The 27,790-nt window shown below is 36.3% G+C and overlaps 5 protein-coding genes across 11 annotated transcripts; 1 reads left to right on the top strand and 4 right to left on the bottom strand.

Moving 5' to 3' along the window:
- Positions 1–2,180: 2,180 nt before the first annotated feature.
- Positions 2,181–4,501, top strand: LOC133678782 (pentatricopeptide repeat-containing protein At3g49240, mitochondrial). The gene has a single exon (XM_062101273.1). It carries the CDS (start codon positions 2,238–2,240, stop codon positions 4,317–4,319), a length of 2,082 nt encoding a protein of 693 aa, XP_061957257.1. The 5' UTR covers positions 2,181–2,237; the 3' UTR covers positions 4,320–4,501.
- Positions 4,502–5,510: 1,009 nt separating this feature from the next.
- Positions 5,511–8,888, bottom strand: LOC133677932 (E3 ubiquitin-protein ligase SINAT4). Of its 2 annotated transcripts, XM_062100076.1 has the most exons (4): positions 8,679–8,888; positions 8,353–8,564; positions 6,986–7,372; positions 5,511–6,098 (listed from the first exon to the last, which is right to left on the bottom strand). In XM_062100076.1, exons 2-4 carry the CDS (start codon positions 8,371–8,373, stop codon positions 5,736–5,738), a joined length of 771 nt encoding a protein of 256 aa, XP_061956060.1. In that variant the 5' UTR covers positions 8,374–8,564; positions 8,679–8,888; the 3' UTR covers positions 5,511–5,735. The 2 variants fall into 2 exon arrangements, with proteins under 2 accessions (XP_061956060.1, XP_061956059.1); XM_062100075.1 differs by having other exon boundaries at positions 8,353–8,888.
- Positions 8,889–10,689: 1,801 nt separating this feature from the next.
- Positions 10,690–18,735, bottom strand: LOC133677931 (CLP protease regulatory subunit CLPX1, mitochondrial-like). 3 transcript variants are annotated; one of them, XM_062100072.1, is made up of 15 exons: positions 17,079–18,685; positions 16,505–16,566; positions 15,562–15,680; positions 14,902–14,985; positions 14,371–14,417; positions 13,714–13,788; positions 13,527–13,604; positions 13,253–13,309; positions 12,985–13,055; positions 12,777–12,876; positions 12,537–12,641; positions 12,184–12,246; positions 11,921–12,043; positions 11,066–11,221; positions 10,690–10,966 (listed from the first exon to the last, which is right to left on the bottom strand). In XM_062100072.1, exons 1-15 carry the CDS (start codon positions 17,610–17,612, stop codon positions 10,895–10,897), a joined length of 1,746 nt encoding a protein of 581 aa, XP_061956056.1. In that variant the 5' UTR covers positions 17,613–18,685; the 3' UTR covers positions 10,690–10,894. The 3 variants fall into 3 exon arrangements, with proteins under 3 accessions (XP_061956056.1, XP_061956057.1, XP_061956058.1); XM_062100073.1 differs by having other exon boundaries at positions 15,562–15,662; positions 17,079–18,684; XM_062100074.1 differs by lacking the exons at positions 10,690–10,966; positions 11,066–11,221 and having other exon boundaries at positions 11,955–12,091; positions 17,079–18,735.
- A 1,657-nt stretch (positions 18,736–20,392) lies between these two features.
- On the bottom strand, positions 20,393–22,402 carry LOC133677933 (uncharacterized). Its single transcript, XM_062100077.1, has 2 exons — positions 22,244–22,402; positions 20,393–20,992 (listed from the first exon to the last, which is right to left on the bottom strand). The coding sequence occupies exon 2, from the start codon at positions 20,970–20,972 to the stop codon at positions 20,589–20,591; it is 384 nt and encodes a 127-aa protein (XP_061956061.1). The 5' UTR covers positions 20,973–20,992; positions 22,244–22,402; the 3' UTR covers positions 20,393–20,588.
- A 1,052-nt stretch (positions 22,403–23,454) lies between these two features.
- On the bottom strand, positions 23,455–27,186 carry LOC133677815 (uncharacterized). 4 transcript variants are annotated; one of them, XM_062099940.1, is made up of 6 exons: positions 26,891–27,186; positions 25,953–26,030; positions 25,606–25,724; positions 24,594–24,784; positions 24,404–24,497; positions 23,455–23,886 (listed from the first exon to the last, which is right to left on the bottom strand). In XM_062099940.1, exons 4-6 carry the CDS (start codon positions 24,705–24,707, stop codon positions 23,756–23,758), a joined length of 339 nt encoding a protein of 112 aa, XP_061955924.1. In that variant the 5' UTR covers positions 24,708–24,784; positions 25,606–25,724; positions 25,953–26,030; positions 26,891–27,186; the 3' UTR covers positions 23,455–23,755. The 4 variants fall into 4 exon arrangements, with proteins under 4 accessions (XP_061955924.1, XP_061955922.1, XP_061955923.1 ...); XM_062099938.1 differs by having other exon boundaries at positions 25,606–26,030; XM_062099939.1 differs by lacking the exon at positions 25,953–26,030.
- Between the last annotated feature and the right edge of the window lie 604 nt (positions 27,187–27,790).

The following is a 27,790-nucleotide window of genomic DNA, read 5'->3' as shown; positions in this document are numbered from 1 at the left end:
AAAAAATTAAATTTTTTTTATTTGCTTTAAATTAATATGTTTTTGATAATTTTAGATCATTTTGATGTTCTAATGTTAAAAATAATTTTTAAAAAATAAAAAATTTATTTTAATATATTTTAAAATAAAAAATACTTTAAAAAGCAACCGCTAATATTTAATACATTTTGGGAATTAATAACTTAAATAATTATTAATTTATCCGTTCACAATGAAAGCTTCAAAATTATTGATATATATATTTGATGGTACCTCAAGGAAAAGATTCACAAAGAAGTCATTTAATAATTTAAACTTACACCTGCAGAGATTAATATATATATTTGATGGTACCTCAAGGAAAAGATTAATTCGATCTTTTCATTCTGATAAAAGCTAGGAATGTAACAATTTATGGTGAAATTAATAAGGGATTCATGGGAATTAAGCTCAATTAGAAGCTAGCTGACATATTGTAACTCTTATTGCTCGCCTATAGTCACAATATTTTATTTTTTATAGGTGCCTATGCCCACATTTTGCGCTTTATCTATCTGACCAGCCTTTGAAATTTGACTTCTAGCGAAAGTAATTGGAGTTCGAATTCGTTTTTTATACGTTACGTGATAGAGAATCAATATTTTATTATTATTATTTGCATTCTACGTGTAATTGTATTATTAAACTTAATCCGGTTTTTTAACTTTAACTTAAGTTGTATTTTAAAAAACCTTGTAAAAATTAATTTAATGTAATGATATTTTATTTTAAAAATATTAGTCATATTTCAATTTAAATCAACTTAAAATATATTATTTTAATATTTTCAAAGATAATAAATAAATTTGGACTTGATAATTTGGACATATAGACCGCAAAGGCAATAAAAAGGACACGTCACCACGCAATCTTGTGCCAGCCAGCGACGTGGCTGTGGAATTATTTTACTGAATTATATTGAGAAGTAATTTTCAACGTTCAAGTTGAACATATCGTCGTCACATTGCGGACAAATCCAAAATGCAGAAACGTTAATGAATCAAATTATCCATATTATTCTAACAACATGTGTCATATGATATTTATTTCCTTGCTAAATCTGTCACAAGGCCCGATAGTCTCTCTATGATAATCATAATTCACAAGTTATCAAAAATAATATAATATAATATTCATAGTATATATATCAGCAATGACATAACCAAGCAGGATAGGTTTTCGTCTCTACATGTTGTTAAGCATCTCAGTATTCTTCAGATTTTTTTATTTTTCACACATGTATTTCTATGGTTTTTTTATATATTTGCATGCTTTTGTTTAACCATAAATTACCTGCCTTAAATCTAATTAAATAATATTTAAAACCCATTAAAAATACAATAAACTACGCGGTTAAAAAATATTATGAACATTAAAATCCTACAAAAAAAAAAGTCCTGGAAAGTGAACATTGTAAAAACGTGAGTTGATTTGATGAATCGATTAAAACTTAATTATTTAACTTTTAACTATGTTTTTTCATTAAAAAATAATTAAAATTCAGGTTGTAATTAAGTTTTGATTGGATGAACTATTTTTTTTTTTAACTTGAATTAATCTAAATCTAGAATAAATGAGATTTTTAGATAGATACAGGTGGGTTTGGATTGAGTTTTAAAACAATGGAGAAAAAAGAAGTGTTGACATTCTAATAGTTAAGGCTAAATCCAAATACTGAGATCCACGGGCTTCCAAAGGGATCCCATTTCATTACTAATTAGGTTTTAAGGTGTCGTGAACCCAAGCCCATATTTTCAACGAAAAAACCTTAAAATCTGCTCGGTCCTCACCGGAACTGTCCAAATATCATCCTGGGTGACCCTAGACTAGTCCCCATATATAACAAAATTCACAATTAGACCCTAAAACTATAATGTTAACCAATTGAGTCCCTTTGATTCCCCATAATCATCAATCGGATCCTTCTGTCAATAAATTTGCTTGAGAATTTTCTCAATCCAGTCACCAACCAATGCAAAAAGTTGGACATATTTTTTTGAAAAAAGATCAAGCTGAGGGTTATTCGTCGATACAAAGGGAGGGACCTATATGAAAACAAAAAACGTTAAGGAATTTAATGGAGAGAAAATTAATTATTTGGGGACTAAGTTGGAGGTCATCCCCATCATCCATCTCTTCCCCCTCACAAAAATATCTATAGCCATAAACCCTACACCAAAAATCTTCATTTCCTTGCCAAAACCTTAAAACCCTAAAAAATGTCTTTCTCTAAACCCACAACTTTCCTAGCCCACCTCAAAACCCTAACCACCAAAACCCCTCTCCACCACCGCCACGCGCCACCATCCCACACCATCTCCGTCCGCTTCCTCTCCTTCTCCTCCCCGGAAGAAGCCGCAGCCGAACGCCGCCGCCGCAAACGCCGTCTCCGCATTGAACCCCCACTCTCTTCCCTCAACAGAAACCAACAACAAACCCAACAAATCACTAGACCCATCCAAAACCCTAATGCCCCAAAACTCCCTGAACCCATTTCCTCTCTTACTGGCAACCGCTTGAATCTTCACAACAAGATTCTAACCCTAATTCGTGAAAATGATCTTGAAGAAGCTGCACTTTATACCCGCCATTCGGTTTATTCAAACTGTAAGCCCACAATTTACACTGTTAATGCTGTGCTAAATGCGCAATTACGCCAATCAAAGTACTCTGATTTGCTTTCTTTGCATAGGTTTATTACTCAGGCTGGCATTGCTGCAAATGTGATCACTCACAATCTATTGTTTCAAACGTATTTAGATTGTAGAAAGCCAGACACGGCGCTAGAATATTATAAACAGATGGTTAATGAGGCTCCTTTGAGCCCTTCACCAACGACTTATAGGATTATGATTAAAGGGTTGGTAGATAATGGGAAGTTAGAGAAGGCTTTGGAGTTGAAAGATGAAATGATTGCGATTAAAGGTTTTTCACCAGATCCGGTTATTTATCATTATTTGATGGTGGGTTGTGTGCGGAGTGGGGATTCAGTTTCGGTTTTTAGGCTTTATGAGGAGCTGAAGGAGAAGATGGGAGGTGAGGTTGTGGGGAATGGAGTTGTGGTTTATGGGGGGTTGATGAAAGGGTATTTTATGAGAGGGATGAAGAAGGAGGCGATGGAGTGTTATGGTGAGTTTTTGAGGGAGAATTTGAGGGGTAAGTGGAGTGCGGTTGCGAATAATTCGGTGCTTGATGCATTGTGTAAGAATGGTGAGTTTGATGAAGCATTGAAGTTGTTTGAGAGCATGTTAAGAGAGCATAACCCGCCAAAGAGTTTGGTTGTGGATTTGGGGAGTTTTAATGTTATGGTTGATGGGTATTGTTTGGAAGGGAGGTATAAGGATGCCATTGAAGTTTTATTGAAAATGGGTGATTATAGGTGCAATCCAGATACTTTGTCATTTAATAATTTGATTGATCAGCTGTGCAGCAATGGAATGCTGGTTGAAGCTGAGACAGTTTATGGAGAGATGGATGGAAAGGGGGTTAAACCAGATGAGTATACTTATGTTCTGTTGATGGATACTTGCATTAAAGAAAATAGAATTGATGATGGGGCGGCTTACTTTAGGAAAATGGTTGAATCAGGGTCGAGGCCAAACTTGGCAGTTTATAATAGATTGGTTGATGAATTGGTTAAAGTGGGGAAGATTGATGAAGCAAAATCATTTTATGATATGATGGTGAAGAAACTCAAGATGGATGATGAGAGCTACAAGTTTATGATGAAGACAATGAGTGATGTCGGGAAATTGGATGAGGTGCTTAAAATGGCTGAAGGAATAATTGATGACGAGGAAGCTGAGTTTAGTGAGGAGCTGCAGGAGTTCGTTAAGGGAGAATTGAGAAAGGACGGGAGAGAAGAAGAGTTAACAAAGCTTTTGGAAGAAAAAGAGAGGCAGAAAGCTGAGGCTAAGGCCAAAGAGGTCGAGGCAGCTGAGGCTTCCAAGAGAAGTGCAAAAGCTGTCATCAACTCTCTAATTTCACCCATTGGAAAAAAGGAAGCTGAGACAGAGTCCGGAGCTAATGAGAATGCCATTGAGGCGACCTTGGCTAACAAAGAGGCACAAGCTGAGAAAGGAGAAAGCGTTGAGCAAGCTACTATTGCAGAGTTTTCTCCCACTGATGTAAACACAAAGGAGGGAGAAAATAAAGGTGATGATTCAGATGAGACTGAAGCTACTATTGCAGAGTCTTCTCCCACTGATGCAAACACAGAGGGGGGAGTAATTAAAGGTGATGATTCAGATGAGACTGAGGCTCAAAGTGATGGTGCAACTGGGCAGCAGGTTGCTCCTTGAAATGGTAAAACTTTTGCGCTTCATCTCACGCACATGAAATAGTTTTGAAGTGTGAGGCTGATCTATTCTTATGTAATTAAACATGTTGGGAAATAACGATGATTTATTTGCCTATCCTTATTGTACTGTCTGCTGTTTCTCAGAGTTTGTAGAGCTGATCCATATTTGGTCGATTTCTCTTTGATCTTTGTGCACAATGAGCGTGTGATTCTTGTTTTTTTTGTCCTTGCTAAACGCAATGAACTTTTAACATCCATCATTTTTTGATACAAATCTCGTAATATTGGGGCTATCAGTTAACAGTTATCATTGATCAGGAATTCTTAAGATGGATGTGTTAAATCTATGGTCCTCGAATCCCAGTACACAGGACGCTCTATAGGAGTAGATTCTTTTAGCTTGCTGAATGATTCAATAGAACAACTTTGTGGTAGCAATTAAAATACGGAGTTACTTGGATTGCTGTCTTTGTCGACATGACATGACATATTCCTCTACAAATGGTGAAGCATTATCCATACGGGAACTGAACAAATAGCAATGATGCTGTCTCTAATTAGATTTGCCCGGTACCGCATCTGATGTAAATGCGGCTCTGTTCTATTACTTTGTTCATATGTTTATTTGGTTAACTAGACCTTGAACACCAAATGGGTAATGAGCAGGAGTTCCGGTAATTCATGCATGCAAACTCTTTGAATCAAATTGATAGTATTCATAACGTAGATCAGCAATCACATAAGTAGCAGGATAAGTTATAAGTATATGTTGTTAAACATCTCTGCATCTATGAAATTTTGAGTAAACAATTGAGTATCATCACAATGGCGAACTATAAAATTCAGCATGACAAATACGAAATACCAACAGCATTTATATCATGTGAGCAATGAAAATCATTGTAGAAAAAAAATAGTGCAGTGGCTTGGAAGCAAGCTAGCTTGATCTCAAAAGCCCCTCAATACGCCTAATTTGTTAGCAGAACGGCTTGTTCTGCCTGTCAATTGTCGTGGTCATTCTCTTCTACTAGACTGAGCTTTTGTGTTACAGATTCCACCACACTTCTTCAGACCTCCTCCTTATACTTTTCTGAAAATATGATAAGCTCATTTTCACACCTCTTAGGTGTGTGTGTGTGTGTGTATATATATATATTATCTTAGCAGTATAGTCTACGATACACAGCAAAGATCCTGTAATTGGCTTCATCCAGTCTAGCTTGAAAGCCTACTTTTTGTACTATCAAGCAAAAGTTGATGGAAGAACAGCTGTTTATTATACAAATTTATCAAAAACTGTAGAGTTTCATCAATTGCATCCATTACAAGATACAAGAAAAGGATGGAAGAAGTAGGTACAACACACAACAGTCTCGAACACACAAACCGTGTAAATGTCTTCAAAATCACTTCGCCTTTAGCTACAAAGGTTAGGTATGCACACTCCTGTTTCTGGACTTTGTTGTTCCTTCCATATCCTCCCGGTAACTCTAAGCTTCAGCTCCTTCCTATCCCCACCAGAGAAGAAAAGTGCCATATTTCGTTGAATTATGAGACCGTCATGACTATCCCTGACCTTCCGGTGGCTATCTCGGACACTTCGCGGGGTACCCTCCCATATAAGTTTCCTGCCATTTCCTCCGACCTCAAGGCTATAGCTATAATTCCGAGCCTCAGCCTCATCACCCATGAAACGGAGGAATGCCATATAAACAGGGGCCATGCCAAGCTGGAAAGCTTCAAAGTGAAGGCAGAAGTATTGACCAAAACAATGGAAGACCTGACCCAAAAAAAAAAAGGACAAGCCATCCAATCAGGTACATAACAGCAAATAAAGAACGTGCAGAATCCATTAGTGAATATTGAATCATAAACTCTATAATAACTATGCAGGTCATGGCTTAATCCAGAAATAGGCAAGTCAAGGTTGCTCAGTCATTTTAGGGGCTGGTAGTCTAGAGAGACAGACTCACATGAACGCATGCCAGAAAATAAAAGGAAGTGAATGTCTCTCATATAGGCTACACAATTACACAAATTGAGTAACCAGATGCAATCAAGCCTGGCCAATGTGCTTATGAATAGATCAAAATTAACAGAACTTCTAGTGGAATAGTTTAAGGGATGAAAATCAAAACATGATTGATTTGGAAATATCTTTACCACCTAGGTTAACAGTTAGTAATGAAATTTCAAATGGCATCCACTATAAAGATTGAAAGATTTCATTTTCCAAGGGAGGCCTAGGATATTTAATAATGCCACCATGTCATGTTATCCATATCACGTTGACAGGTGACAGCCATATATACTTCCTTCCTTTCTTTACTTCTGATAGTTGGGGAATCCACAAGTCATTGCCAAATTGCATGCAGAAGAAAAAGCCTGCAAACTAATTTATTTCACCTAGCTTCGCCAAATCTGTCTAGGTGCTATGATCTGAACATGGTTGGTTGACAGCCAGTGTAAAACTAGTGAAATCTTATATGGCAGGATCTGAATATGGTTTGGGCTACGGTTTAGTTTGGCGGAAATAAGTTGGCTTCAAGTTTAACATGTCAGCATCCCATAGTTAAGAGAAATATTCTATAACCTATTTAACCATGACTTGTGAAATTGTTCATGCAAACCCAGTTTAAAAAATGTAAAAAACAATTGCAGAATTACCGTCAACATCCAAGTGGCATTCTCCACTTCGCGGGGATTAGACTTCACATAGCGATGGTTGAAAGTGCATCCTATGTGCATGTCCACCTTGTGATCATCCCTTAGATGTGCAACCAGGAAAGGGATGTCCCCAACAACAGAGCATTCTGATCCAGCATAGGGGCAATTATATGGTCTGAAGTTGCAAATTGCCTCGTGCTTGAGCTTGCTGTAATATGGAAATATCTCTGGGCACCCCAAGTTGTAATATTTGCAAGGCAGTTCTAGTGACTCAGCCACCTTTTCTAGGGCTAAACATCTAATGTCTCCAAGCTCCTGCCTACATGTGGGGCAGCGATTTTGTACCCTTGTTTTACAGGTGGAACATAGCGTGTGCCCATTGTGACACTGCAAGTAAGAGACGGTTAAAATCCATATATTAATGTAGGTTTGTAGGCATAGTTTAGCAAAACACAGCCATGTTAGCATTCCCCTCCAAGATTAACAAGAGAAAGTTCAGTGTAGAGGCAAGCATACTAAGCAAGACCAAGAAATAAATAAGAAGAATCAGGTAAAAAGTTGACAAGTCAATGATGAAATGCAGCAGGCCAACATTAGGCTGCATACTTCAATATCTCTACCTATATAGCACTGATATACGTCTTATTACCCATTTAATTTGCAGCTTGGCATGAGCCATCATTGCTTCAAAAAATCAAAGTATTATTCCAGAAAAAACTCTCAACATAAAAGAATCACATATGAAGTAAGAAAAAAGAAGTGAAGCTTGATCTCCAGATAACATAACTGAAACGAAATTCTCTTCAATTCCAAAGCAGATATAGTACTTGACAGCTTATGTTGCAATTGATAAGAACCATTAAAGGACAATAAGAAAGCAACAATCTTAACATAGGGAAGTTCAGATATCACTCGAGGCAAAAGAATTAACTTCTGGAAAATGGATCAAGGATCTCACAGAATGGAATCACCTCAGCTTCAGGAATGCTCAAAGAGGATCTCATAGCATTGCAACCCTTGCAAAAGCGTCACTAGAATGCCATCCGTTCAAGTCAAATTCCCTCACACACTCAAATTCAGCACTAATCCATTGAAATCAACTCACCAAAAACCCAAAATTGTTCTCACTAAAACAGCCCAAAAACATATCCAATTCAACCATCATCAACTCTAAAACAACACATCATCACTATGCGCCTGAAATCACCAATGTCCTTAAAACCCAATTATCAAATCCAATAAGATCTAACATACACCTATCAAACATAAAAAACATAAAAAAAAAAGACAGCAAGCAGACAAGACCAGATAAACACAAACCATAAAGTACACATCTTCACAACAAATTAAACACACAAAGAACAAACCTGATGAATTGGTGGGTACATAGAATTGGTACAAACAGGACATTCTAGGAGCTCATGAACACTAGTTGCAGGAGCAATAACTGTAGGACCCCCAACAACATTGGCATTACCATTGCCGTTGCTGTTTACATGGTGAGGCTTTGGTGATGCAAATTGATGAAGGTGATGATGTTGTAAATTATGGCGATGGATCTCATCCTCATCAAGTCCATCTGATGATGACACACATTCAATATTATCAAAATCCATTGAAGTACAAATTTTTACAAAAATAAAAAGAACCCAACAAGCCTAAAATGGCAAAAACTCAATATTTAGACACGAACCCAATTGAAAAAGATCGGATTTTCAATAATGGGTCTTTGGTATCTTTCTTTCTTGTATCTAAAGTTTCAAGCTTTTTTCTGTTTTCTTGAGAAAGTTTTGAGTGAGAGAGAGAGAAATAGAGGCTTGTTTGGTTCCTCAGAATCTCTCTCTCTCTCTCAAAAAAAAAAAAACATTCTTTTCTTGGCTTGTAGTCTCTATCTTGTCTGTTCTCTCTCACTTCCAAGGTTTGTAAGGACAGAGAGAGAGGAGGATGACCGTTGGATTTAAAATGGGACAGTTGGATTTGAGATCAACGGTTGTTAGAGGTTTAATGCTTGTTAAATTTTTTTTAATTACAGTGATTTTGTTGATAAATTGAAAAGGACGTTACTTAACAACATTTTAAGCATATTTTCAATAGGAAAGTTATCCCAAATACATAAAATCCATTTTTTTGGAGAATAACCAGAAGAAAATAACTGTTTAAACAGCTAATTTTTTTCACACTGCAATTAGCTGATTCTGTTTTCCAAACCTATTTTTTCCATAGAGTAAAAATTACTTTTTTGGGTAGTAATTTTCATCACTATTAAAAATGATTGTTGAGGAGACGAGGAAGCAATCAATGTTTGTATCTAATGCAAAGAAGAGTTGATCACATCACCTACCAAAACATGACAATTATAGAAGCTTTCTTTTTAGATGATTAGGTTAAAGATTCAGAAGTAGTCCAAGTTTCTATTTCCATCCTGTAAGTATTTTTTTTTTTCCCTTCAAATTTTGGTTTCAAATTGTTGAAATTACACCATGGATCCCGAAGTGCTAAACAGCCTAAATCAACACCCTGATTCGACATATCTACCTTCCTGTCTACGTGAATTCGGCATCCTCATGATATGATCAGTTTATAAGAATCAAATGCTAAATTTCCAGGCAACAAATTTCCATGACATTCAACAAAATGAATTTTATCAATTTAGCAACAAGTTTTAGAATAAAATAATGCTAACTTCTCACAAAAAGATAATTCATGAAGTTATTAAACCCCATTTAACTTATTGACGTGCTTTAAATTAAACATGATGAGAATTTATAAGAAATAACTCCGTTAAAATTTAATTTGATATTTTTTAAATAGTATTTTTTTTAAAATAGTATTATTTTTTTTAAAAAAAACCTTAAAATAATATTGTTTTAAATTAATTCAGATTAACTTGTTTAATTTATAACCTAAATCAGAGCTAAGTTTAATAAATTTAATTTATTGGATCATTGAAATATGAATCAAATTTTTTCGGTAGATTTTTCTCTCAATAAAAGTAGCATTATTGTTCAAAATGTAACTTCTATATACAATGAAGGAAGGAGTGGAAGAGAAGGGAGACATGACATGATACTGTCAAATTGAGTAAGCAAACAAATGTAAAGGCAGCAACGACAACGAAGGCATGATGCTTAATAAGGCCACATGATTGGTTTTGTTCTTTAAACAAAGTTTTTTTTTCCTTTTCGAACTCTAACAATAATTATTTGGAGCCTATGTAAGGATGTTCTGCTTTCTTCCTTGCAATAGCTTTGGACTCAGCAATAAGTAGACCTACTTTCTTCCAACTTTCACTTTCCCTTTACAAGTTTTGACTCGATAATGCTTGATGTAATAAGAGGATAAAAGGATACAAGCTAAGAAGATGTCACCTAGTCACAGTGTTCAAGCATCAAAAGTTGTTAAAAGAGGTAGTCCCACATGTGGGTTACCTTTTGTCCAGTGGAGCAGCTCTGCCCTATTAAAGGTCATAGAGCCCGAGTGTTGATGAAATTGTGTAAACATTCTTCCTATTGTATGGAGTCCAAGACTCCACGGTGCTAAATGACACCCCAAAATTGCAGGACCAGAGGGGCACAAGATTTGCTGAGAACTTCAGCCAAATCCTATTGCAAGTTCTATGACAGCAGATAGTGCTGGACTCGGGCAAGAAAAATAAAAACAGCTGAAAGTGCCACAGCAATAATTTAATTCTCCCAGAAAATTCATGCTGAAAAATGGGATGGAAGAACTTGATTATCTTTGGCTGACTGATGTAGAATACAGCAGTGATATAAAAAAAATCTGAACTCTCTGGTTGGGAAACTGAGCAATTGTAACGTGTATACAGAACTTAGGTTTATTAAATTAATGCGAGCTTATAATGTACAGGTATGTGATGTGAGGAGGCTACAAACAACATTCACCAGTAAATTACATGCTGGCAACTATCTTAGGAAGCTCTGATTCCACCTCTGGTTCTCCATCAGAACCCTCCACAGTTGCCTACATAAACATCAATTGATTAGACATGAGAACTTTGGAGACAAGGATCATCAATAAAGATTTTTTTTATAAAGATGCATCCAAAGATTAATACACCACCTCAGATGACTTTAATTTGTTTTTTGAAAGATAGTGATCCAACGCACCCCTGCCGTACAGGATTTTGGCTCCGGCTCCACGTTCCTTAGGTCCAATAGCCTCTTTATCAACTACAACAGCATCTATAATATCAGCCCCCCTTCTTACATCAGGAATCTGCACAATTTAGGAGGTAGAATTGCGTTATCTAACTGTTTTCTGAAATACAGAGAATAGATGCATTTCCAGTCAATAAACATCACAATCAAGTTGAAACCAAAAGAGTCCCAGAGCCTTGCTTCTGTTTCTCACAGGACACATTTGGGAAGATTAGGCCCAAGGTCTGGGATATAAATAAAAACGGAGAAAAATCTTAGAAACAATTGACAACAACCAATGCAAAATCCCTATCTCAGAACATGAAATCAAATGACACTATGAACATTGAAGGACCAGTTAGTTGTAATGAACCCTAGAGGTCCACCTCATGGTAAAATACTATTCAAGGAAGATAATGGTTGTCAATCATATATGAGGTACTTCTTCTTTGTAGCTCTTTCTTTTTCCATTTTCCCTCAAGAAAGTTATACTTACCCCACCCTGTGGATGGACTCACTTCCAGTCAAATGCAAAGTTAAAGGCATTTTAACCTGGACCACCTCTGGGCCATTGGCACATGGACGAATCCAATAAATTCAGTTTACAAAGGGTCAATACTAAAAGAAGAAGTTTGGAACTGGAAGAGACTAATATATGATGCTTTAATTATTAGTGTCCATCTTTCAAATATACCGGGACAGGCTTCTTCTCATAAAATAAACTTTCCATCAGAATCAGGAATTGCCCAAAAAAACAGAGAGGGGAGGGATGTCATACCTCATACATGGAATCCATCAAGATGTTCTCTAATATGGACCGCAAGGCCCGAGCCCCAGTATTTTTGGTTATTGCTTTTCTAGCAATTGATCTCAAAGCATGTTCTGTAACATGTAGCTTGACCTGAGGGGGGGAGGGAGAATTGGATGGCTTTAAAACTAAACATGTTTACTGTCCAAGAGAATAAGCAACAAATTCATTAAGAGTACGATGTTTATCCAAGAAAACATCTAAAAGAGCGTGTGGCTTGGAAAAACACTTACACCATTCATTTGGAATAACTTCCTGTATTGCTTCCCGAGGGCATTCTTTGGTTCTGTCAGAACCTATAGAACATTATTTCCAGTTAGGGAGTGACAAAGAAGTCCAAATAAACAATAAGGTTATAAACAATGAGGAAATTCTTCACGAGCATATGTAGACCAAGCGCATCAATTACTTTGTTTCCACCAAACCACCGTAAATGTGGAAAATGGAAAGGGGCAAGTCTAAGCTTATTATCCATGATATCAAACAATTTTCAAACCTCTCCATGATTCCAACAGAAACCTAGCATCATTAAAGAGAACAAACATGTGTTGATTTATTAGACAGGGAACATTTCGACAATATATACCTGGACAAGTTGATCCTCAGTGAGAGCTGATAAACTGACGAGGATAGGAAATCTTCCAACAAATTCAGGTATCAAACCATATGAAACGAGATCACTGCTTTCAGCCTGGCAAAGATTTCAGTTCAAATAATATGCAAGTATCTAAAAGCAGTTAGAAGCAAAGACAAACAGTGGCAGCTGCATAAAAGTCAAAAGGGGGCCATCAAAGCTGTTGCTAATTGAAGACCAGTTTTCACTTACAGTCTCCAATAAAGATGATATCATGGCAGCACTCGTAACACCACCTGTCCTCATGTTTGCACGTACTGGTGCACCAAACCCAATCGATGAATCTTGGCGCCTGCAAGGATGTCATAAATATTTACTTACATTTCCCTTTTCGAAAAAAGGATTCATATTTTACCACATGAAGAGGGAGCAAGGGAGAGAAGATGTATGTATGTAAAACCTTTCAGAAATGGTCTTCTCCAAATCAATAAAGGCACCCCCACATATGAAAAGAATATCCTTTGTGTTGATCTATTAAAAAAATTGATCATAAGAGATTAAGAAAAAATGCAATTGCAGCAGCTGACTTTTCACAGTCACATGAAGACTTGACCGTGTCTATAGTTGTCAGGAAGTTTTAAGAATAGCAAAACATGTCCATGGATATTATTACGTGGATAATTTGCAAACCAGTCAGAAGCATTTGTTACAAACCACATAGTATCTACCTGAATATTGTCTCCCCTAGGATGCTTTCGAGCTTCCTTATCTGGAACATTGACTACCTAGATCAGGGGGGAAAAAAACATGGCTGTAAACATATGATTGGAAAAAAATAACCAAATAGAAGTTAACAATTCAATAAACTAATCTTTCCGTACATAACTAAGGGTACAGATGGATCATCTAGCTATGTCAGTAGCAATGGTAATAGAATTGAGCCAGCAGAGATATGAAGTAATTCATAATCATTCTTCTCCAACAACTTTTGGCAGCACTTACTGTTCCTTCAAGCATTTTCAATAATGCTTGCTGTACACCCTCCCCCGACACATCTCTACTAATGTTAACACTCTCAGCCTGCAAATTTAAAAGACAGGAGATGGAGAGATAATGTTAGAAGGGGAATGCAATTTTTTAAGAAAAGAAATAAAGATGAAAGTAGTGATGGTAAAATGGCGGACATAACCTTTTTTGTGATCTTGTCAACTTCATCAATGTAAATGATGCCTTGCTGAGCAGCTGCCACGTTATAGTCAGCAGCCTGAGATACAAAGAAAAGAAAGGAAAAATTAGGGCTTGTTCATTCACAATAGGCAAGATATTAATTCAGTGTCCAACTTGTGCAGCAGAGCCATGATTATTGGTACAGTGGCCCCACCGAAAATTTGAACAAGCCAAGCAAAAAGAGTTTATAATTATCACATGTCAACTATATCCTAATGTGTATGTGTAAGTTCTGAGAAGAATTTTTAGTTGCAAGGGATCTAAGGACCGTAAACAATGAAATGATTGCTCATATGAAGACTGCTCAATTTTTCCCTCTCCCTATGAAGAAAAAAACCAGTTAATATATGAAAATAAACAGAGTCTCAGTCTCAGGCAAAACCAAAACCATATACCACAACAGCTTATCATATATCCACGCTAAATCAGGAAGACATAAGATACCAGTTCACAAGTTTTGAGAGAATAGGCTACGAATCTAAGACAAGCTATGGAAGCAACAAGTTAATGAATGACAATTAAAATAGCACTGGACCATATATCACGGAGAAGAGCAAGAGCTTTTCCCATGTAGAAAAGTGCCTGAAGCAGAATATAGATAAGATTTGTGAGAACTCACTGTCAGTAGTTTGTATAACATCGACTCCACATCTTCCCCGACATATCCTGCCTGCACATAAAATTTCATGGTAACTTAAAATCAGCTTCCCTAACAAGATTTTCTAACATGCATACATCAGCAACCAATATTCATGTACAATACCGAAGAATTGCAGTAATAAAACATATCAATTAATCATATTCCAATTTATTTTTTCTTAAAAAAAAGGAAGAGGGGAGGGGGGGATCTAAGAAGTGAAACCCAAGTGCAAACATCTTATTTCAGATGCAAAAGCAATATGATCATGTTTGTCCCCCTCAAGAGACGTGGCCATTTGATTTCAAACCATCAACATCATAGTGATTTTTTGCATCTTCACCAATCCATAAAAGTAAATGCCAAGGCAAAATACACAGCAGTACAGGACTAATCTAGATGCGAGTTGGGTAAATGAATTAAATTTTAAAGAAAATCCAATTGAAGGTGAGAGAAAACAATAAGCGACAGAACTAACAGGTCAACAACAATAAAGTAATGAAAATCACCAACTTGCCTGAGTCAAAGTAGTTGCATCTGCAATAACAAAAGGAACATTCACAAACCGCGCCAAGGTTTTGGCAAGTAATGTCTTCCCTGTCCTTGAAATGACATAAGAAACAGTGAAGTGAGAACAGTAACTAACAGTTTCTAAAACAATCAATTTAACAGAAATTCTATTCCACACCACAATTTATATTTAGGATGAAAAAAGACCAAAAGAACGTTGAAGGAAGCAGTACTAATTCTTCTGCAATAAGAGAAGAGCGGGGAAAGAGACCATAGAAGCATCAATTTTTTCTAATGTCCACAGTCAAATCTTTGGCGTAAATTGAAATAAAAATTAAAACATCACAAAGAGTAGCACAAGTAAAACTTTGACACAAGGTTCCATGACCAGACTAATCATCACTAGCTATTCTATCAAAACAAAATCATCAACAACTAGGGACCTTTATCTATGCATGAGGGACCAACATCTGTAACAGATTATCAGTCAATTCAATACAGCATATTAACAGAAGAAGCATCTAAAGAAGAACGCTGGAAAAAAAAATATCATAGCGTAAGGACAACTCTAGAGAGCTAGGCTATTCTTGGGACCTTGTTACTAGTACCATTTAAAAGTAACTACATCATCGAACAATCAGAATAAGGACAACAACAAATTACCTGAACCTGTTGGACCCATTAGAAGAATGTTACTTTTCTCAAGTTCAACTTCCTCCTCGTCCATGGTTTCTGCTTTTTCATTGCCTGAATCTGCATTGCACCTAGCTTCCCAAGTTGTACTAAGCATGTTAAAACAGACAACTCTCACAATAAGCATAATGAATAATAGCATTGCAACTCATGTCTGCACAAAACATGAACTAGCTATCGAATATTGACCCCATGATCCAGTAGACTTTCCAGCAACCTCTGATGAACAAAACAATGTCCCCAAAGAGGATAATCAAGTTTGCTAGCTTATTATATGGTGAAGGGTACGGTGCATTCCATGCCCAATGGACAAGGGAAGTACAGACAAACCATTACTGTGACTGGGAAAGGGAAGAAAGGATTCACCAATGCCACTTCATTTGAGTGAATAGAAATGAAGAAAGACAAGAAAAGGTACCAAAAGAAAGTCACTCAATCGATAATATTAATAACACATGTTGAATACTGTAGTAGTTTGCATGCACACTATGATATTAACCTTATCAGCAGGAAATCCAAGAAAAAAAGAACAAAAAATGGAAAAGGAAAGAAAAAGGGTGTACTTTCATATCGAATAAAAAACCTCTGCTGTAATTACAGTTCAATGCTATTCACCAGCTCTGGAGCTAGGTATGAAACTAAGGCCAAAATATTATGTGGTTTAAAAGATATCAAAAGAAAAACTTTTGCAGCTACAAATACGGTGAACCACCAGTACATTCAGTCAGAGATGAAGTTCCATGGCATGACTGTGATTTGTGTTCAATTGCTTATTAGTAAATCAAAAGCCATTGCATTTTTGAATGGGCAATTAGTGCCTGGCATATGATCAATAGGTTTTCTTTTCAACTTATGCATATGGAAAAGGAAGAAAACAATGGAGCAACATTTACTACTAAGGAATAAAACTGACCAGTTTTTAACAGACTCTAGATGGATCCTCTTGTAGTGATTGTAAACAGCAACAGAGAGCACCTGTTCACGATACAAAATTAGAAAAATGAGTAGAAAGGCAGATAGACAATACTAAAATGAAACAAGATGTCAAGCAAGCAAAACAAAGCATTGTCCATGTGTGGTTGCATACCTAAACTCCTATGAAAAATAAAGAAAGTTCAAAATAAAGACAGTTTTCCTTTCTTCACTTCAAAAAGAAACGACAATTATGAAAACATTATGCTTTTATAGCCATCCTCCAATAAAAGGCCATATAAAAAATTTCCATTAAAGCAATGAAGCATGTCCATTGTTTTGCTATTCTTCAGCATCTAATAATTTAACAAAATATTACATTCAAAACAAGAACTATGAACAATTTAGACAATCTAAAGACAGCCTCTTCCTTCTGAAACTGATTCAAATTATAATGCTGGCCACAATAACCAAAACTATGATGGCACTGATTGGTAAGCTACTTCATCTAAAAGCAAAAATAACTCTAAAAACAATAAGTAGCCAAATGCCAAACCACAATAAAGAAACCCCACCTTCTTAGCTCTCTGTTGCCCAATGACAAACTTATCAAGTGCCTTACAAATGTCCTTTGGCGTTGGAAAGCTACTCCCCAATTTTGATCCACCCCAAGACCCATCCTTTGAACCAGACCCATCTCTACTCCCTACCTTAAAATTCACTCCTCCATCAGTCACCTTTAATTTTGCAACACCATCACCAGGTGGTTCCCACACCTCTGGTGGGTCGCCATAACCAGACCCATCACCACTATTATATCTCACTTTCTGATTCCAATTCCTATCAAAGTCTTTACTTGAATTACCGCTACTTCTCATATTTTCCAACAATTGAGTACCCTTTTCAACAAACTCCCCGCAAAGCGAAACAGGCTTGAAAGAAGTGAAGTGATGAGGAGTATTTGCAAAATGGTCATCCCATTTTGTAGTTTTGCTAGCACATTGAGCACTAGACAAGCGACTTCCCACATGCATGTAATTGAACATAAAGTATCTGAATTGAGAAGCAGTTTCTTTGGTGGGTTTGCCTCTAACTGCAGCAACGGCCATGGTGGTCGAATTTTCCCAGGAAACTGAGGGAAATTTAAGCTAAAGAGAGTGGAAAAGATTTAGTGTTCATGAGTCAGGATTGAAAATTTGCAGATGGATGTTGGATAATTGGGTGTGAATTGAAGTGTGTATGTTTTAGATTTTCAAATTATCAAGCATTTTTGGAGGATTTTGTTGCAAAAGAGAGAAATTAAGGGAAACAGGGCGGGAAAATTAGGGTTTGTAGAGGGGTAAAGATTGGAAATTGAAAGAGGGGTTGTGGATAATTTGGTGTGAATTAAAATGGGTATGTCTTAGATTTTTTGAGTATCTTGTCTCGGTGGAGATTTTTATTTTCACTTTTATTGAGAATTATAGGTGGAGAATTTTTGCAGTAATATAAAGGAATTGAAAGTGGAAATAGAGAATTTTAAGGAAATATCTGGCGAGACCAAAAGTTTCAAGAAAATCCACAGTTTCAACCTTAACAAAGAAAAAAGAAAAATCTTCAAATTCAAGGATAGCGTATAGATTTGGAGATTGGCCCTCTGGGCGTCCGGTTCAACCACCAGAGAATACGCATTGAAAATTGTTATCTTCTGCATTAGAGTACTTGCATACAGCGAACTTCCCTTTACAAATGATGCCTTTGGGCTCTCATGTCTGTGTTTGATGAGCTGCCCTCTCGTTCTTTATACCAGTCGGCCTCATTGTTTTCTCACCAGCATCATTACCGTAAATGGCTTAGCCAAGCAATCCTTGATTACTACCTGCAAGAGTTTTCTTGCTCTTTGACCCCTTTGGATGGCATGGCTTGTGTTTTGGAACAATCCCCTCTCCACTACGGTCAGTGGCCTCACCATTTTCACCTTCATTTCCATGCATAACTTCACGAGGCAATGCTTCGTTACCGTCTGCAAGATTTTTCTTCTTGTTATCACCTTTGGTTGGACACGCCTAGACTTTATGGTATCATTCGCCTCTCCACTGTGGCCAGTGGCTTCAAAGGGAATACCTGATCTTCTTCACCTGAAAGAGCAGTCACCCTATTTCTGAACCCATGCAAGGTTTCGCCAGGCAATCCCTGACTACCACCAGCAAGAGTATTCTTGCTCTTTGCCCCCTTTGGATTGCCTGGCTTATGTTTTGTAACAATCCCCTCTCCACCACGGCCAGTGGCCTCACCAGTCAATGCTTTATCTTTTTCTTCGAAAAGAGCAGCTACCGCATTTACTAAACCCAACAACCTAACAGCATTCTCACCATGATTGACATGCATAACCTCACCAGGCAAAGCCTGATTGCCGCCTGCAAGATTTTTCTTCTTGTACACCGAGCCCTTTGGTCGGCCACACCTGGACCTTATGTTATCATTTGCCTCTCCACTATGGCCTCACCAGGCAATACCTGATCCTCTTCAGCTGAAAGATCAATCACCCTATTTTCTGAACCCATTAGACTAACGATATCCTTGCCATCATTACCATTCATAACTTCACCAGGAAATTCCTGGTAACCACCAGCAGGATTTTTCTTCTCCACTGAGCTCTTTGGTCGGCCAAGTGGCCTAGGCTTTCTAATTTCATTCCCCTCTCCGCTATGGCCTGTGACCTCAATGAACTATAACCTTTCTTCTTCACGTAAAGGAGCAGCCATCCTATTATCTAAAATCACCTGCCTAGTTATGTTGTCAGCATTTTTGTTTCTATCCAAAACATCACCAGGCAATTCCTGCCAATCACCTGTTGGCTTGTTTTTCGAGCCCTTTGGTCGGCCAAGCCTAGGCTTTACAATTTCCTTCCCCTCTCCACTAGCACCGGTGGCTTCACTAGGAAATTTCTTATCCTTTCACCCAAAAGAGCAGCAATCACGTTCCCTAAATCCATCAGCCTAGCTTTGTTGTTCCTCAAGCCCTTCACTGTGCTGCGCTTGTCCTCAGGCTTTATAAGTGAGTTCCTCTCTTCACCACTGTTGGTGTCACTACACAATGCCCTGCCTCCATCAAAAGGAGAAGTTGTCCCATTCTCCAAACCCATCAACCTAAGTACATCATCAGCCCCTTCATTGCTACCCATGATGTCACCGGGAAATTGTTGGATATTACCAGCAAGATCTTTCTGCTTATTCTCTGAGTCCTTTAGTCAACCTTGATTATGCTTAGGGTTTTTTCATTATTGCTTCCAATATTCTCATCAAGCATTGTCCTTGCCCCGTCATTTTTCAAACGCATTGAACCAGTAGTCTTGTTGCCACTATCAGTAACACATTGATATGTCCTCTGCGCACCTGCGAGAGTTGTCCTCTAATTCTCCAAACCCATTGGTCTAGCAGGCATAAACCACTAACAATAGAACCTTTGGTTTCACCGGTAATTTATCGATTCTCACCTGGAACATCTCCATGGTTCCCTTTTCTTTTCTAGTTTTCAAGTAGAAAACTAGAAAGTCTCCTCCCTTCTGTAAGTTTTAGGGCAGTGTTGGTCTGGTGACCTGGTCCAGACTCCAGGCTCCAGAGTCCAAACACCGATTGTTGTCTGAACTGTGAGGTGACCAAACACACACCAATACAATCCTTGGCTATACTTTTCTTTTGGTCAAGACCAAAAGATCAATTTATCCAGGTGACTGGTTCAGTGAACGCTGTTGTAAGGTGAAACAGTAATAGTTTGCTGCATGCATCTGTACAGATCATGTGGCGTGTTTGTTCATATATGTGTGTGTATTTGCGTGCACGCATGACAAATGGTTCCATGGTCTAGTGGTCAGGACATTGGACTCAATACGAGAGAACTCAATACAACCTCCATCAACTTATCCTGATATAACATTCTATTTAGTTTCCTTAAACCATGGAAAAACATTGAAGCAAACCAGAGTAAATGTAAGTTACACAAAAATTCTTGCTGGGAAGGAAAACGCCCTACTATCAATGCAACTTTTGACAACAGCTACTACAAAAGCAGCTTGGAAAAAGAAACAGCATTGAATTGGAAAATGTTTATTTATTTTTGTCTTCTTCCTTCATCTTCTTCTCCCACCTACGTTTCTTGTATGCCAGCAACATTTCTGGCATTTGCTCCATCAGCTTGGCAGTATTCGCCCGTCTCTCCGCAGCAATCCTATCACACTTGTGTCCTTTCATCTTGGTTCTCATTTCCTTCCTTTCGGGATCATATGGCCAGTCTTCTCCTGCGAGGAGGACTTCCTTGCGAAGTCTAGCTCGCCGACGAGCACTAATATGGAGCGGCGTCCATGCCCCCAGCTTCCAGTAACCCCACACACCTTTGGACAGCTCATTCTTGTGCTGTGCCAACTTCTCCTTCCATGGGTACTGGTACTCTGAAACGGCTTTTGCCACAGTTTTCACAGCTTTGCTTGCCATTCTTCAGGTCCTCTAGCTTACTGCCACAAAATAAGAAACATGTGGTACTTAATGGATGTATACATTGCACTAAGATACAGCAATGAAAAAAGGGATAGGACAAAAATTGTGCAACATCCACAAAGGAAGTGAAGTCTCTCTGTTAGTTCCAAGAGCCAGTCCATTCATCAAATCTCAAATCAATACTTGTAATCAAAGATGAAGCTAGTTTTGCCCTCAAGTTTCACTCTCGTCTCAATCAGAAATTTAAAGGAAAAATGCATTTAAGGTAAACAGATATCACTTCATCAAAAAGAAGATTTTTTACTCAGCCTAGAAGCAGCTGTGATGGCAAATGGATTAGTATCACAAAACATCTTACTCTGGAGCCTAGCAACATCCATCCCAGAGTTTCAATCAACAAAGATTAATTTTATTACAGGACGAATGAGAAATTATATCCCCTTGTAACAACAAGAAAGGCTGAATGAGATTTATATTTCCTTGCAGCAACAACTTCTGGAAAGACCCAACTCATTTAGTATCAAGAAATTTGTATCACGTAACATCTAATACAGTTTTACATACTCTACCTAGTTTATTAGTTGTAGCCAAAAGGGCATAACAAGCAAGAATAATGACAACAATCGTCAAAAATAAGATCTTTAATTCATCTATAAGCAGCTGTGCAAACACATGGATTAACCATTCGTTTGCTTTTGGCAAGAGCCAAGTAGCTTCCATCCTAAAATTCCTCTCAGCAATGACTACTTCAAGCAAGAATCTCAAGCTCTACAAAAACTTATTTGTAACTACAAATACTCTTAAAAAATCATCTTCTTTTAAGATTAAGGCATCAATGCCACAAAACTTGAAATACAGCGTGTACCTACTTTTCCTAGGTTACCCGGTTACAGACAAGACTACTTATCACCAATAAAACCCAATACCAAAATCAACACTCTTTCCCATATAAACAATTGAATTAACAAGTTGATTTTGTAATCCTCTCTTTGAAAAATCAAAACTTTATCAATTATACAGCACCCTAAATCAATCCTTACAAAAAATTAATTTCCTTTCCGCTAGATAAGGTTGAAATGAAACCCTTTTAAGTCACTGGCTACATCAATTTCAGAAACCGAAGAAATAAAATCAAAAGAAGCAGCTAAATCGAAGCAGTAAGCAAAAATATGAAGCAAACCCGTTTTAGAGGAGACAAAACTCATGCCAATAAACTCATCAAACATGCAAAACTCAATCAGTAGAAGAAAGGTGAGAGAGAGGCTTACGAGAGAGTAGCTGCAAAGTGAGGGGGTGAGTGATTGGCTTTGTTTTGGAATGTCACACTTCCCTTCTAGTTCCGGTTAGATAGAGCGAAGTGGTCGGGCACATACAACTCCAACAGTAGAAATTGTTATAGGACCGACCCGGATATTGATCCCGCTCAAACATCATGTCATGGGCTAAGCAAGTGGGTTAAACTGTGTCTGTTGTTGTTTTTTTTTCCCCCCAAACAACGTGATTTTATAAAAAGAAATTAAATTAAATTATGTAAGAAAAAAAACCCAAACGATTTTGTTTTTATTTTGAATAAAAAAATTAAAAACCACTTCAAACCTTAATTTTACTGTATCATATAAGTCACAAATTAATAGATAAAATGTGTGTTAGGAAGTGTGTTACTAGTTGCTTTTTAAAGTATTTCTTACTTATAAATATATTAAAATAATATTTTTTTTATTTTTTTAAATTATTTTTGATATTAACATATCAAAACAATCTAAAAATATACAAAAATAATTTTAAATTTAATAAGCTAAGGTTTAAATTTTTGGATCATTTTTAAATTTTAAATATAATTTTAAAATCTAAGATAAATCAAAATCATTTAAATTTGATTGATCATTTTTATAAATAATTTACTTTTGAGACCACGGGTATAAACTATAAACTATAAAATACACAAGACAACGTCTTATTTGTTGCTTCAATTTTATTTTTTATGGAAAAAATATTATGTTTTTTAATAGTTGTGATAATATTAAAAATAAATAAATTTTAATATAAAAAATATTATATATCCTATTACCGAATAAACATGAGCTAGACTGCATCAGAGTGACACAAGCTCAGAAATGAAATTGGGCTCCTTTTTTTAACGGGATAAGCAGTCCCCAACCCATGGATTTTTGCGAGAAATAGCTAAACTTGTCGAGGTTTCACCTGGATGGTCTTCTTCTTCTGTTTTTCCTTTTCCTCATAGAATTATCGTCTTTATTCTTTGATCATGGGATAATGATGGGAAAGAAAAACCTTTAATGAAAGTATGGAACTTGATTGTCAAACAAGTATATTTCATTCTTCAACTTCCTGGATTCAAAGATGTGAATCCCATTACCCAGCTCTCTCTTTTTTCTAATTATATTGATGTGATAATTTTTTTTAATTTTTATCTTAAATTTATCATTTATTAATAAAGATTAAAAGCTAATCAATGCGATTTGTTTAAGTTGAAAAGTAATTATTTTTATTCATGTTAAATAAGCCCGAAACAAGGAGAACCCTGAAGAAAAGAAAAAACTCCGGGATTAATCAAGAGAAAAGAACCTAAAAGCTAAGCTGTTTGCTTGGAAGTTGGAACATTTTTAGCAGCTTCTCCTGTCTAAACTGATGTCTCAAATCTGTAACATTGTACACAAAAACGTGCTAACTGGAAAACTTTGAAGCATCTGAGGATGGAAACTCGAGACATGTGAAGATGTGCGTGTAATTTGTGAGGTTTATAAGACAGGCTGCTGTCCTCAGTCCTCACGCCACATCCTCCCACACTTCTCATTCAAGCAGAAGTAAAATGTTGTTGCTGGCTCATCAGCTGATCTAATCTGTATCTGCTGGAAACAGGCCCTTCCGAAGTTGCAATGGGGACATGTTGCTGCCATCAAGAAGGAAGGGAAATCAGACAAAAAAGATATAAAGATTGAGAAAGAACACCAAGAAACAAAATCTGAGTTAGCCTTCATCTGCACTGCTAAAATTGAATTCTTTCTACACCAATAACTGAATTCCTCGTTTAATTCTCTCCACACCAAGTTAAAACTTTAGGAATCATTCGGAACTGTGGAAATCAAACATCATGGTTTAGTCTGATCTTGGCAAAATACAGACAGTATTTCTCTCATTGCATTGTTAACAGGTACTGCTTAACCTTATAAACTCAACTCAACCCTTGCTATTAATTCTGGGAACTTGGTGCCAACCTAGTTACTTCATTCTAATTCAATTCAAAAACCCCAAAACTGTTCTAAGAAAATGCAGAAACAAAAGGAGATCAACAACAACTAAAACAATATCAAAGTTTCCAAAATGGCAAAATATTATAAAAAATTCCTCCATTCCACAACAACAGATAATACCAAAAACACAAAAAGAAAAAAGACAAAGAAAAGCACCATCAGTTTCAGCACCGCCTGTCTTCATGTCCTCGAGGGTGAAAATAGGTTCAATTTCTTTCTTAGCAAGCTTTTGCTTTCTCTTTATCTTAACCTAATCACAATAGAGCAGTCAGTCACATCATTCAATCAAAAATACAAACCAAGGAAATAAAGAGGCCAAATTAATCTATACTAATTAATAATTTACCCTGCTCTCAATCGAAGCGAAATAGGGACAGGTAGGGCAATAAAATCTAGCTGCTTGCCCCATATTTGGCGTCTCATATCGCAATAGCATCCCACATGTTGGGCAAAATTCCATTTCTTTCTTCCTTGTTCTCTGATACCCTAATTTGACGACTTCTTTCTCCTTTCTTAGAAAAGCCAGAACCTTCAGGCCTGAAAACAAGTATCAACTTAGAAAAACCTAATTTCAAACACTTCCAGTAAATATGAAAATTTCCAAAAGCCAATGTATTTAGGATTAAGATGATAAACTGGCGTATTAAGATAAAATACCTTTTCTAACCAATTAGTTTATATAGTTATCAACGCATGCTACAAATTAAACCATGAATCCAACCCAAGGTCTAAATCAACAGTCTTCATTCAAACATGGGAGAAAAAACAATCGAAACAACAAGCTGATCACACTGGAACAACCCACTATCTCCTTCAAAAAAATCAAAACTTTCAAAACCCAGTAGTTACAATTCAAGCTTAAAAAAAACATCAACTTTATAAATACCTAAATTTTAACCTTCCCTCTAATGGGCCAGCAACAATCTCATAAATCTAGTTACTTTCTAATATGTAAAGGTAAAACGAGTACACTTCAAAGATCAAAAACTGCCTAAATCAATGCTTGTAATCAATACAATAAGCACTTGAAATCAATGCTTGTGGACAAAAATTGAACAACATACAAACGGAACCAAAGTCTCTCAGGTAAAGTTCTGAGAACTAGTCCATTCATCAAATCTCAAATCAATGTTTGTAATCAAAGAAGGAACTATTTCTGCCCTCAACTTTCACTCCCATCCCAAACAATTATTCAAAGAAGCATGCAACTGTAGTAACAATGAGTATCACTTCATAAAAAAAATATCAACTCAGCCAAGGAGCAGCTGTGACAAGATATTGACCAGAGCAATGGACACAGATTGAGGTTAGCCCTCAACTTCATCAACGCAAAAACAGCAAAAAGATCAGAGCTTTACCGGTGATCGCAGATGACGGCCTCGTGCAGCAACCGCGAGGTGCAGTCGGCTGCTGGCGGGCCGAACACGATGGAGATGTGTTCTGGTTGGGTCTTTTTTATGATGGCGAGAGGGATGGTCTGTAGAGAAGGAGGCAGCGTTGATGTTAGTTTTTGTGTTAGCTGGTGGTGGACTCACGGAGACTGTATATGTAACAATCAAAGATGATTGGGAATGGCATTATCGACGTTATAAAAAAAATGAGACTATCAAACTAAGGAAAAAAGGCTATAATTAATAATGCTTCTGCTGCAGAGCTAGACAAAATAGAGTTGGCTGATGGCAAATAGCCTGGCAGTGGCAGGTACAAGTTAGCATAAATGCTTATCCAAATGTTTGATCTCCATTTTCTTCATTCTAGCTCTGATTTTTTTACCACGACAAAACTGAAAAATGAAAAGGAATACTTAAGACAACATATTAAAAGACAAAATGGGATTGATTTTTATGAAACGTACTTAAGAATCATGCTATACATCTCAATTCTCTTAAGAACTTTCAATTGTGACAGAAAGGTTATTACAGATTTTGATCTAAAAAATGGCATTTACTACTTTTTACAAAGATTGTTCAAATTGAATTGTCCCATTAAGTTGAGGATCAAACAAACTTTTTCCTCAAAACTTACACCCTCTTGTCTAACCTATTACTGGCATGAAAACTATAGACTCCATTGTTCCTCACTCACCATCGCCATGCAATCACGACAGAGTCAAGATTCGGACAGCAACACCCTTCGAGCAAGATGAGCTTTTCCAGTTGTTCAATTTGGTAAATTTATTGTCTTCTGCAAATTTAAGTTTTTGCTTGATGATTTGAAATGGGAAAAAATTACATTGCTTCTCTGTTTTTACACTCTCTGTTCTCTCACAATTTACATTCCACAATCCACAGTCTATAAATTAAGTAACACCTTCTCCTAAAAAAATCACCAGCAAGTTTCCAAATAGCCTAAACCAAGAACAGCTTCACAGATCTATAGCAACTCTATCAACTTTTGAAATTTTAATTGATTTAAATCAGCCCAGTTTTTTACTGGAATGAAGTAGAATTACTGGAACGAACTAAACAAAGGATCAAACTCAAGCAATTAAAAGAAATTGTCTATGATGATCGGTGACCATCTGTGTCACACACTCAAGTGAGGAGAGAAAAGGAGGAGAAAGCAAGGAATGGGACAAAGAACAACCGGGGCTAAAAATCCCTTTCCAGCAAGAAAAATTCAATATAAGCAATTAAGTATTACCTGTTGATGAATAATGATTCAGTGAAGACTGAAAAGGATGCCGTTGATGATGGGGAAAAAAAGGAAAGCGCTGTTGATGAAGAGTGAAGACTGGAGAGAAAGCTGTTGAAGTGTTGATGACGGGAAAAAAAGGAGAGTGTTGTTGATGAAGAGGAAGCCGTCGATCTCACGGTGGCTGGTTAATTGTTGAATCATTAATGGCTGAGAGCCTGATATTGAGAGAAAGAGATTAGGGTAAATGTATCTAATTTATTGACTTAACCCTTCTCTCAGTTATCTTTCAAATAAGTTATGCATAAAAGGTTTATTTTATCTTTTTTTTTAATAAGAGATTATATATATATATATATATATATATATATATATATATATATATATATATATATAATAGAGCATCTCCCGGGGGGGCAAACACTAGTTTTCACTAAAACATAAATCAATTACACACATTTCTCTACGTCTACATGAAACAATAGCGTGATTGGGAAAATAGTAATAATTATTTTTTAAAATATTTTTAATTTTAAAATATATTAAAATAACTTTTTTTAAAAAAAATTATTTTTAACATCAATTTATTAAAATAATTTAAAAATATAAAACAAATATTAATTTTAAAAAAATAAAATTTAAATTTAAATTTTTTCAAAAATATTTTTAAAATGTAATATCAAACGTTCAGTGAATTGTGATGGAAATAACTATCTCGTTGACTTATTAACATTTATGTAAATATTTATACACAAGTTTTTATTTTTTTAAAATACCTTTTATTTAAAAATATATTTAAATAATATGTTTTATTTTTAAAATTAGTATTTCAAGACAATTTTAAAACATAAAAAAATAATTTAAAATTTCCTTTTTTAAACCAAATAATTTTAAAAGCACGCACAAACA

This window comes from Populus nigra, chromosome 18 (genome assembly GCF_951802175.1).
Source record: "Populus nigra chromosome 18, ddPopNigr1.1, whole genome shotgun sequence".
NCBI lineage: Eukaryota > Viridiplantae > Streptophyta > Magnoliopsida > Malpighiales > Salicaceae > Populus > Populus nigra.
The sequence above is the reverse complement of the archived record's forward strand: the minus strand, read 5'-3'. Positions and strand labels throughout refer to the sequence as shown.

Bases quoted from the DNA above. Each gene is read 5' to 3' on its own strand.
- LOC133677931 (XM_062100072.1), bottom strand. From the start codon at position 17,612: ATGGCCGTTGCTGCAGTTAGAGGCAAACCCACCAAAGAAACTGCTTCT. The intron at 14,418-14,901 runs GTTGGTGATTTT...ATGTGCAGGCAG, and splicing joins AACTACTTTGACTCAGGCAA to GATATGTCGGGGAAGATGTG. The intron at 10,967-11,065 runs GTGGTGTATTAA...ATGTTTATGTAG, and splicing joins ACAAATTAAAGTCATCTGAG to GCAACTGTGGAGGGTTCTGA.
- LOC133677932 (XM_062100075.1), bottom strand. From the start codon at position 8,601: ATGGATTTTGATAATATTGAATGTGTGTCATCATCAGATGGACTTGAT. The intron at 7,373-8,352 runs GTTTGTTCTTTG...TCTTACTTGCAG, and splicing joins TGTACCCACCAATTCATCAG to TGTCACAATGGGCACACGCT. The intron at 6,099-6,985 runs GTAATTCTGCAA...TTTTTGGGTCAG, and splicing joins ATGCCACTTGGATGTTGACG to GTCTTCCATTGTTTTGGTCA.
- LOC133677933 (XM_062100077.1), bottom strand. From the start codon at position 20,972: ATGGCAAGCAAAGCTGTGAAAACTGTGGCAAAAGCCGTTTCAGAGTAC.
- LOC133677815 (XM_062099938.1), bottom strand. From the start codon at position 24,707: ATGGAATTTTGCCCAACATGTGGGATGCTATTGCGATATGAGACGCCA. The intron at 24,498-24,593 runs GTAAATTATTAA...TATTGTGATTAG, and splicing joins TCGCTTCGATTGAGAGCAGG to GTTAAGATAAAGAGAAAGCA. The intron at 23,887-24,403 runs GTGCTTTTCTTT...TCTTGATGGCAG, and splicing joins AGGCGGTGCTGAAACTGATG to CAACATGTCCCCATTGCAAC.
- LOC133678782 (XM_062101273.1), top strand. From the start codon at position 2,238: ATGTCTTTCTCTAAACCCACAACTTTCCTAGCCCACCTCAAAACCCTA.